This window comes from Colossoma macropomum, unplaced genomic scaffold, assembly GCF_904425465.1.
Source record: "Colossoma macropomum unplaced genomic scaffold, Colossoma_macropomum, whole genome shotgun sequence".
NCBI lineage: Eukaryota > Metazoa > Chordata > Actinopteri > Characiformes > Serrasalmidae > Colossoma > Colossoma macropomum.
Genome location: NW_023494807.1, coordinates 21752815 through 21763230, shown reverse-complemented (window position 1 = coordinate 21763230; position 10416 = coordinate 21752815). Strand labels below are relative to the sequence as shown.

Below are 10416 nucleotides of genomic sequence, written 5' to 3'. Positions count from 1 at the left end.
AAAAGTAGAAAGTAGAAAGAGAGTAGAAAGTAGGAAAGAGATAAGAGAGAGAAAAGAGGAAAAAGTAAGAGATAAGAGAGGGAAAGATTTTTGGAGTGGAATTTCTTTTAATATACTGTGTATTATTTCTGCAAAGTCAAGCTAATATACAACAAAGACATTAGTTTGCAGACATTTTTGCTCATAATTTGCCAATATTTTTAAAGGGCATCTATAAAGATAAAAGCAGCTTAAACCAGAGGTTTGCTATGACTGATGTAGTTCACAATCAGGACAGCAGGAGGCTGAGCACATGGAAAGGGAATTCCATTGAAATCTCAATTTCTTCATAACTTAAGGGTCACGTCTAATGTTTGATGTTAACACAACTTTTATTTATACATTTTTATGATAGAATTTAAATCACTGTCTATATGGACAAGTGACTATGCCTGCATTTCTAACACCATTTGTTATTCATTTGCAATAAAAAGCTAGTGAACTTTGAATTTTCAAAGCAGATAAGTTTTGACTGAATTCTTTTGAATACACTTAACACACTCACAATCTTCAGATTCATCCACTCAGAGAACTGACCTGAAGCACAAGGAACCTTACAAAATGTTCTCCTGTACATTGTGTGCAATTACACATTTCCACCAGAGAGGTCTCCAAACCACCAACACTTACAGCTTTAAGCTAGAAGAACATTTATTAGCAGCTCTAATTCAAGCCATTAAATGTTGTGGATTCAAATGGCATAAATAATATGACTAAGGAAAAGAGAACATGAACATGCCACATAATCTACAGTCTATATCCATTTATCAGGTCACTTGTATTACAGTGTCCTCTCTGCTCAGGTATTTTGTCCAGAAATTCATCTGCTTACACCTGCATACAAGACAGAACAGAGAAATGAAGTAACTTGCTGAAATAGAAAAAACAAGTAAACAACTTGATCATTTCTTCTTGAATAAAGAGTTACATCAAATCAGTTTTGCAATTCAATAAACTCACTACCTCAGTCTGAGACTCTCACCTCTTAATTGCAGACCACAGAGTTGTAGATCACCCCATCATCTCCACCTGCTGGAGAGAGCTGGAAAATGAAACAGCTTTAGAAATAAAGAAGGATCTTTGATTCCAACCACCCTGAGTGCTCTTTCTCCAGCTAAACTAAATGCTCACTAAGGCTGAGGAACTTCTATATAAACTAAACATTTCTCAACCGCTTGCAGCTTTATACCAACTTAAACTGTCATGGTTAAAACAATGAACTGTTACTGTATTTTTAGAAGTTTACTTACAGTGTTGTTTTTGGTAGCTGTAACTACAGAGCTGTAGATCACACCATTTTCCTGATCCAGTGCAGATGAAGGCTGTGGACATAATTCACTCAGAGTAAGTCAATAATAATAGCTGAATGCTAAGGTTATTATATACAAATGAGTGTAGAGAATCCTATCCTTTTCTTTGTTTTAATCACAGTACTGTATGTCGCTATAGCTGTAGAGGGCTTTTAACACACACACACACACACACACACACACACACACACACACACACACAAAAGTAATTTTTCATTTTAAGCCCAATACTAGATGGCTATAAAGTTCTAAAATACTGCATTGATTAAAAGTGTCATACTCATTTTTCTACACACAAATGAACTTTTTTTTCAAAACTTTTCAAAACTACAAATATACTCCTGAAAAAAAAGGTGCCACAAAGGGCTCTTTGTGTGACACCACTGAAAAAAACACTACGAAAAAACGAGATTTGTCAGTGTGAACAAAACTTTTCAAGACCCAGGGAACCTAATCCATGTTTTCTTTCTAAGTAGGTTAATTTTGCTTTTGTGAGCTCACCATTTAAAAATAATGTAATAATATACATGTACAACATATGTTCTGTGAATAACTTTCCAATGCCCACTCAATGGGCAATGTGTTTTTGCCAAAATTCAAGTGTTAATCTTGGGTCACTTGTACATAAGTAGCCTCCTCACCAATAACAAGACTGATGTGGTTTGTCCCGCACACACAGCTTTAACAAAACTGTTAACTGATGGTCTTAGTGAGAAAAAGCGAACAACCAAGCGAAAACTAACCTAGCAAGCATAACTAAGCTATCAGGCTAGCTCACCTGTCTGCCTGTTGTCTGTTTGTTCATTCACTTGGCCATACCAGTCTTCCCTGGACACACATCCAACAGTAAAGTGAATAAGAGCCTCACCTTTCTTTAAGATGTTACAATATAAAAGCTGGATAATGTTTTCAGTGAGCTGTGGACACAGTGGACACAATACTACCTGCACATGTCAAGCCTGTTTCACTCATTTCTCATCACTTGTGCTGAACTGAGGGCTGTCAGACAAGTGTGTTCATCAGAGTATTAGGCCCAAACAGTTCTCAGATAGATCTGATAAGTGACGTTTAAGTCATGTTTCATTACATTTATCTTATTTATTTCATTTATACTTTGCTGGATGTTTAAAATTGAGTGTTATTAGTATCACACAAATCTCACACTTTGTTTCCCTGGAACTTTAAAGACTGAAAGAACCTTCACGTAATGAAAAGGTTCTCTACCAATTTAACGGTTCATCCTGGAACCTTTAACCCTTTAAATGGCCAGGGTGGCATGCTCAAAGTTTTATTACACACTTCTATAACCCAAGAATAACTCTGGTAGTTTGCATTGTAGTCCATGTAGTTACTGAATAATAAGCCTTAGTATGTCGCGAGCCTGGGATTTTAAGGGGTTATATTATGTGGAGGCTTTACATTTTATAAATGTTCTTCTCACTCTTACAAAACATTTACAAAAATAGCTCTCTAAAGAACTATCCATTAAAGGGAAACAAAAATGGTTCTTCTATGGCATCACAAAGAAATCTTTTAACATCTTTATTTTTAAGTGTGCACGATGCCATCACAGTAGAACAACAGTCAACACTAAAAGCAATACTAAACCAGACAGCATTATGTCTCCCATTAACCACAATACTAACCGTCTGAACTGCAGTGTTATTGCTCCTCTCTCTGGTCTCCGTCTTATTTCTATCTGTTAGAGAGATTGATAAGAGAGAGTTGATAAACTTATTTACTAAAAGGCCCATATTTTACATTTTGCTTACTTTTCATATTTTCCCCTGAGGGCCAATTGTAACATTTTGTGTGGTTTTATGTACCAAAAACAGTCATAATTCAGTTTTACATGACCATTTTACAACCTCACTTTATCCCTTAGAATTATACAGGCTGTTTTTGTCACCGTTCCTTTAAGACTGTTATGTAAATGATCTCTGCCATCTGACTGGCTGCCCTGTATTGTGCCTCATTCAACTGGGCCGAAAGACTCCTTATAACTTCAGTGTGAAAGCGCAGGGCTAATCTGCTGACGGTTGAACAGGTGGATATATGTAAAAGTGCTGGTTTTTGTGACATCACAAAACCAGTGAATTCAAAACAGGCTGAATTTGTGGCATAGATTCCATATATGGACTGGGAAGTGAACAGTATGTTTTAAAACTCTAAAAATATTTACATACATCAATCTTTTATTTAAAAAAAGCAAGGAAAAGTCCGTTTTCCATGATATGGGCACTTTAACTGTGATTATCTAAGCTCTTTAACTGTATGACTGTGCTGTCTGGTTTCTGTATACTGTATGTTCCAAAAGCTGAGCCTTTTTTATTGTCCAAGAGGTTTCAATAGAAGAATTTCAAAAACACATTTAAAAACACATTTAAAATCCCTTCAAGTAAATAAGACTACTTACTGAACTTTTTTCTCAATACATAGATTATAATGCTGACCAGAATCAGCAGCAGTCCTAGAACTACAGCCAGTAGAACCCAGACCAACAGGATCTCTCCATTCCTGCAGTGAATGAAGACACATATTGTGTGAGTAAGTTAGCATTGCTAACATTTGCTGTACTCACTGAACCAGAAGGAGACACATCCTGATTCTTGAATTTTGCATTATTATACAATCACTAATCTCCAATGTAAGATTTGCAACTTACTTTCTTATTTGGTAATAATTTAGGGATAATTAGCCTAATCTCACACCAAAAATGGAAAAAAAAAAATCTAACCTTGGCACTCCTGCATTTCATAATTTGTACAATCTGCTTTTGCCAATAAAACAACACTTAGTCTTCTCCTCTAACATCTTATAAGGTTGGAGAACACAGAGCGGGGAATTTGAAACCATTCCTCTACAGAATCTCTCCATATCGTCCAGGGTCCTTGGTCCTCTCTTGTGCACTCTCGTCTTTAACTCACCACACAGGTTTATTAAATGATTTTTGTGTTGACCTGGACATACGTTTCAGAACACTGTCCTGCTAGAAGAGCCAGTGACGACCCATTTTTAGTTTCATTACATCCAATGTTACAAAATGTTACTCTGCATGTTGCATGTAATTACATATTTCACCAGACAGTGTCTCCATATACCCACATTTTACATAGTGCAGCTTAAAATGTGTTCTGATTTATTTTATATTAGATTAATACTTTAGCTCTGTACTCTGTTCGCTGTTACTGATGGCATAGCAATCATTGGTGCATCACCAGGAAACAAAACAGTTGCAAAGGACAAACGGGTGTATTTCATACATATTTCTAGCTGCATGTAGCTTGTGGCATGATTGTGCTTCCAGCATGTAGCTTACAGGGTTATTTACTTAACCTCATCCCGCAACTAAATAGTTCTGATCTTGTCACTCCACAAATGTTTTTATTTACCAACGTCATTGTTTGCTTTTTTGTTTTTTCACTTTATCACTCTCTGACTCTGTTTTTTTGCTATATATCTGTCAAACTTATACTTCAGCTAGCACTCTGAGATCCAACCTTGCCACAGCTTGCACATTCAAAAGCTTCATGTACATAGTGTTTTCACCACCTCCTTGTTGTTATGTGCACAATTATCATTTATAAGTCACCTGCAAAATGAACACTAACTGTTCACACAATGAACTGCGCTGCACATGCAAATTAGTACTACTTATTTGGGATCTTAGTAAATCAGGACCTCAGAATACACATGCTGTTGACTAATGAAAGCACCATTTCAGCAGAATAAAAAAATCCATTCATCAGTATTTCAGAACATACCCATGTAAAGAGGGGGCGGGGTTATGATAATGGGGTGTGATAATGAATCTCTAATTAAAGACAGGGGTGGGATAGCTACTGAAAAATTTGTAGCTAGCTACAATTTAGCTACTTTTCCAGAAAAAGTAGTGGCTACTTTTTAGCTACTCTTTGAAAACTAGTGGCTACTTTTTTAGCTACTTTTAAAGCGTGATTGTCAATGTTTGTGTATCTCCACCTGACACACCAAACAAGCCTAAACCTAAAATGTTAAGAAGACACTGCATTTAATCATGTGCCAGAAAGAAACGTACAATTGAAAAGCTGCAAATATACAAAGATTACAAAAAGTAAGTTTAAGTGTAACCAACAATCAAACTTACACAACCAAAGGTGTGATATCCAATAAAAATTTAGACTAAAGGCAAAGTCAATCATTCTAGGTTTTTCCCATCAAAAACAACACAAATAACCATATACAACCAAACAATTTTGTGCAAAGCATTGTCAACTGTTGAAATAAAACTCCAATTTAAACATTTCAGCAAGATCTGTACAGACATACGGAGCCCCTAACTTAGCTGTGGTTAAGTTAGACATGGCATTCCCTCGCAAATGTTTTGCATTCCCTTGCAAATAAAATGCATTCCCTCGCAAATGTTTTGCATTCCCTCGCAAATGTTTTGCGTTACGATGCAAATGGTTTGCAAAAGATGTGCTTTGCTTAAGCTCAGACATGGAGCAACTCATTGAATTTTATGTTGATCTTGGATTGAAATATAAAGACAGTGTCACTTCTCAAAATCAAACATGATTATGCTATTAGTGAGCAGAGAACAATTTGAGAAGCGACACTGTCCTTATATTTCAATCCAAGATCAATGTAAATTCAATGAGCAGCACCATCTCTGAGCTTAAGCAAAGCACAGCTTTTGCAAGCGATTGCAAACCGTTTGCATCTTAATGCAAAACATCTGCGAGGGAACGCAATGTGATTAACTTTTTTTGTTTTTAACCATGGCCCCTTAGGGGCTCTGTACCGTACAGACATGACATTCAGAGTCTTTTGTTAAATTTCAGCAACAATTCAGCCTCAAAATTCTCATCAGTGACCCAGACTCTGTTTGGGGTGATAATCAAGCCTGCACAGCTGAATAATCTCTCCACTGCTGCAGAGCTGTTGTGGCTCCACAGCAGAACTAGATTTTTAGGTAAAGTAACATAATCCTCCTTTGCCTTAAAATTGTTATAACACACAGGTCTAACACAGTTTTCTCAATAAATGGCCTTAAACACTGGCGTTAACGCATAACTGAGGGAGAGACATTTTACAAGTAACTTGTGGAAAACTTTCCAGAGATCCGAGAGAAGTGGCTACGGCTGAGTTAAAACTTAAAATAGAGCAAAGTTAGTCTGTGTTTATATTATATTTTTAGCCTATACTAGAACATTAGCACATACTGAGACATACTTACAGCCAAGATGGCAAAACGGACATAGGTTTGTGGCTCCCAAGGTGGTTTGATTTTTGTTCAAAGGACAAAATGGCTCTTCTTAATATTTTGGTTGCTGACACCTGAGCTAAGCTTACTAGTAAGGGGTGTTTGTAACTGTTTGCTTGAACTGTCCGCGGGTCAGTCAAGATTGCACAATCACCACTAGCCCAGTTAACGACTGCGTTCTGTGGTTCACATTTTGCGCAGATTGACTGAAGCCTGTAGCGAAATTTATCACTATAGCTACACAAAAAATTGTAGTTAGCTACAAAAAGTAGTGTGCTACTTAGCTGCTTCCCATCCCTGATTAAAGACTAACACCACTTGCAGAAGTGCACTACTCACAAATCTGTTGCTGATTCTGTATTTGCAGTAACAATTGCAGAACCTAGAAGGACAAAGCAGATATGTTAATTATTTGCACTACTTGATTTGATTAATGTAAGAGTGAACTCTATTTTCATCCATTAGGTGTAATGACAGCGGTACTAGATATAATGACCAGGGGCATCAATAGACCAGTTGTAGGAACTCCCCCAGCCCACTCTTCCCTAATAAATGTTCACTACCAGTTCAAATCATTTATAGTTCATTCTCAATCACAATATACTGATAGCTGGAGAAGACCTGAGGGAGGGGCCGCTCATGTAACCTATTGCTGCTTTTGCTGTGCTGCCAGAGACTAACATATAATGTGAAAAGACGACCAGGTCCAATAGGGATGCTAGTGAAAATTTGCATTGTGGTGGCAGCTTATCAGACACACACACACACACACACACACACACACACACACACACACACACACACACACACACACATGCAGTAGTGCCGGCGGGGGAGGGGGCTTCCGCGCTTCATAGACTCAAATACATACAGCATAAGCTCATGCCAGCATAAATAAGCTCTAGGGGCACCGGAAGGTTGGGGGTGCATTTTTAGCAGCATTTAGGCAGCATATATTGTGACATCATGCTAGATACTATAGGCCATATTTATAAAAGGCACTGCAAAGAGCAGATACACTATTTGTGCCAAGCCCAGCATTGGCTAGAGGGGTATAAAGCCCCCCAGCTTTGGGGTTGTGGAGTTCTCTGGAGTGACAGAGCTCCATCAGAAACCTGTGGGTGAGTTAAGGTGACATTTGTGATCCAGAACTAATCACTCAACAATTTCAATTTACAACAGATTTTACAAAGAAATTCAGTTCATACATTTTAAAATCATTTTTTAGAGGTAAAAACTGAATTTTTACTAGCAATTTTTACATTTACTGATATCAAGAATTAAATATTTACAAGTATAAATTTAATTTTCACAATTCTTGAGATAAAAAAAAAAGGAATTAGAAGCTGAAATGGCTTGCCATAGTAAAATTAACACATTAATTTACTTTTTAATTAAATTATTAAAAAATGAATAGCTCCTGTTTACTGTGCTGTACTTTTTGCTGTTACTGCCTAGTTTTATAAATCTGGCCCTTTCTGTCATTGAAATTGTTTGGGTCATTTAGATTAAAACAGAACGTATCATAATGTGCTAGATTGTGGTGAGAGACAACAATATATACATGCACACATCATACACCCTGTTGTTTCTGCACTCTGATGAACTTTATGCAAATGAGATGAGCATTGACCAATCAGATTGCTGATAAAAGGAAGAGCCTGCTTTTGTTAAGCTCATAGTCAGCCTACATGCAAAATAAAAAACACGGAAAGTTATTATAGTGGTTGAAAAACTGGAGTGTGAGAAAACTACTAAGTTTTTAAAGCAATATAATTCCGCGTCAAGCCACACAAACAGCCTCTAATTACTGCTTGTGTTGCAGTGACACACCCCTTAAGCAGCCAGTTGGTTAGGGAAGCGATTCAGTTCTCTTTAAAAGGCAGTGTTAACATAAACGGTGTGTAGCTACTGCAGGTTTGGAATATAAATACAGAAAATAAAAATAGTTTTATGCAAAAGTTTGGCTGCCCCAGTCAAATTACATGTTTTGTTGATTGTGAAAATAAGTATAATAAGCACACATGCATGTACACACGCATGACTTCGAATGGTGTCATGCATGACTGCTGCTTTAATAGACTGATTGTGGTCGTACCTGAAGTGGCCTCACTGATGCTGGTTTCCTCAGTGGCAGAAACAGAAGTCACAGCCTTTGTAGCTGTTGAAAAAAGGAACAAGTTGATGTTAGTAGAACAACGAAAAGTTGTGACTCTGTCAGCATTTAATCTTTCCTCTTCAGAGAAAGCTGGAATTAGTATGAAGCAACTGTGCAAAAGTAAAGCTCAGTACACAGAGTCTGATGCACCCTTTTACTTTGAAAATACACCATATATTGCTATCATTGAATTGACATGATTTAAAATGATCTCTGTATGAATTCAGCATATTACAGAGTTTTGACTGCCATGACTCATGATTTTATTCATGTGGAAATGTACACATTTGAGTTGACCAAATCTCATTACATTCCATAAGATGAGATTCCATAGTGCTGTCATTCTCTCTCTCTCTCTCTCTCTCTCTCTCTCATGATGCCTCTTTTGGTTATAGGCTGATGTGGGGAGATTTTCAGAACTATGTTCTGCAGCTGCACGTAAAACCACATTCTATATAAATCATGTTAAATTAGAACACTGCCAGTAGTGCCATCAGTAGGGTTGTTTTCTTGTGGTTTTATTTGCGTTACACAGTGGCAGGACAAATAGTGGCCTGGAACATTTATTATTATACAGAACTAAATTAATTTAACTTCTGATAATCATGTTTTATTTGTTTAAACCAGACAATTATGGAACTGTTTTAAAAACACCCCCACTCCCCCAGTCAGGGCTGTCTCATTTTGATGAAGCTGAAATCTAGCAGCTCTATATTTAGAATGAGTGACTGAGTGCTTGTTTAGAAACTTCAGTGAGAATTCAAAGGCTGTAAAATGCTCTTCTACCTTTAAAACTTATATTTACATTTAATACATTTAAACATTGCTCACTAACGTTTAGTAGAGCAGGTTGGTTTCTTGACTAACACTTTACTGTTTCTTGTCAAATGTTAAGCATTGCATTACAACTATGTTCACTTAGTCAGTTCAAGAAATTAAATACCAGTGTTTGTCATCTTTCCTGGAGGAGCATTACTGACACTGAGGTGAACAGGAACCTGCAGATCTCCAGTTTTACACCAGTACCAGCCAGCATCACTCTTCTGCAGTCTACTTATCTCCACACTGAAGGATCTTCTCCCATCATCACTGATCTGCGCTGCTGAATTCTGGGATGTGTCAGCCCTCCCCACTGTGTAGCACCTCCAGTCTTTAGATCTGCACAACTGCTTTTGTTCATTCTGATATCCAGCACTGTAGAGACACTGGACACTGACACTGCCCCCTTCCTGACCACTCACACTGCTCTCCACCACAGATAGATCAGGATCTGGACACAAAGACAGACAAATCTGTAATGATGCCAGGATGAATTATAATCAAAGAAACACCAAAATTCAGTGATAAACAAATAGTCAGCGAGAGGATTTATAATCTAATACCTGATTTCACTGTGATATAAATGTCTTCTTTAACATCTGGCTGTAATATTCCGCCGATCTCCACAGCACACCAGTACATCCCAGTGTCTCCACTCTGCAGATCTCTCATAGTCACAGTAAAGAGACTCTGAGCTGGGTAATCAGTCACTGTTACTCTATCTTTTGTAGTATTTCTATAAGCCAGAATCGTGCAGTAATTAAATGCTGCTTTAGCATCATAACACCAGTATTTCTTATGTTGTATATATTTCATATCATAATGACATGGGATGGTGACATTTC

General features: G+C 37.3%; 1 protein-coding gene across 1 annotated transcript in view; it reads right to left on the bottom strand.

Annotated features, from left to right (window-relative positions):
• Positions 1 to 478: 478 nt before the first annotated feature.
• Positions 479 to 10416, bottom strand: part of LOC118797519 (polymeric immunoglobulin receptor-like) — a 50302-nt gene continuing 40364 nt past the window's right edge. The window contains exons 15-23 of the mRNA XM_036556889.1: positions 10135 to 10236; positions 9696 to 10022; positions 8693 to 8755; positions 6934 to 6976; positions 3766 to 3866; positions 2996 to 3048; positions 1290 to 1361; positions 1022 to 1081; positions 479 to 873 (exon numbers count right to left, since the gene is read on the bottom strand). Of these exons, the coding sequence (XP_036412782.1) occupies positions 1025 to 1081; positions 1290 to 1361; positions 2996 to 3048; positions 3766 to 3866; positions 6934 to 6976; positions 8693 to 8755; positions 9696 to 10022; positions 10135 to 10236 (818 nt within the window). The 3' untranslated portion in view covers positions 479 to 873; positions 1022 to 1024. The remainder of the gene's footprint in view (positions 874 to 1021; positions 1082 to 1289; positions 1362 to 2995; positions 3049 to 3765; positions 3867 to 6933; positions 6977 to 8692; positions 8756 to 9695; positions 10023 to 10134; positions 10237 to 10416) is intronic.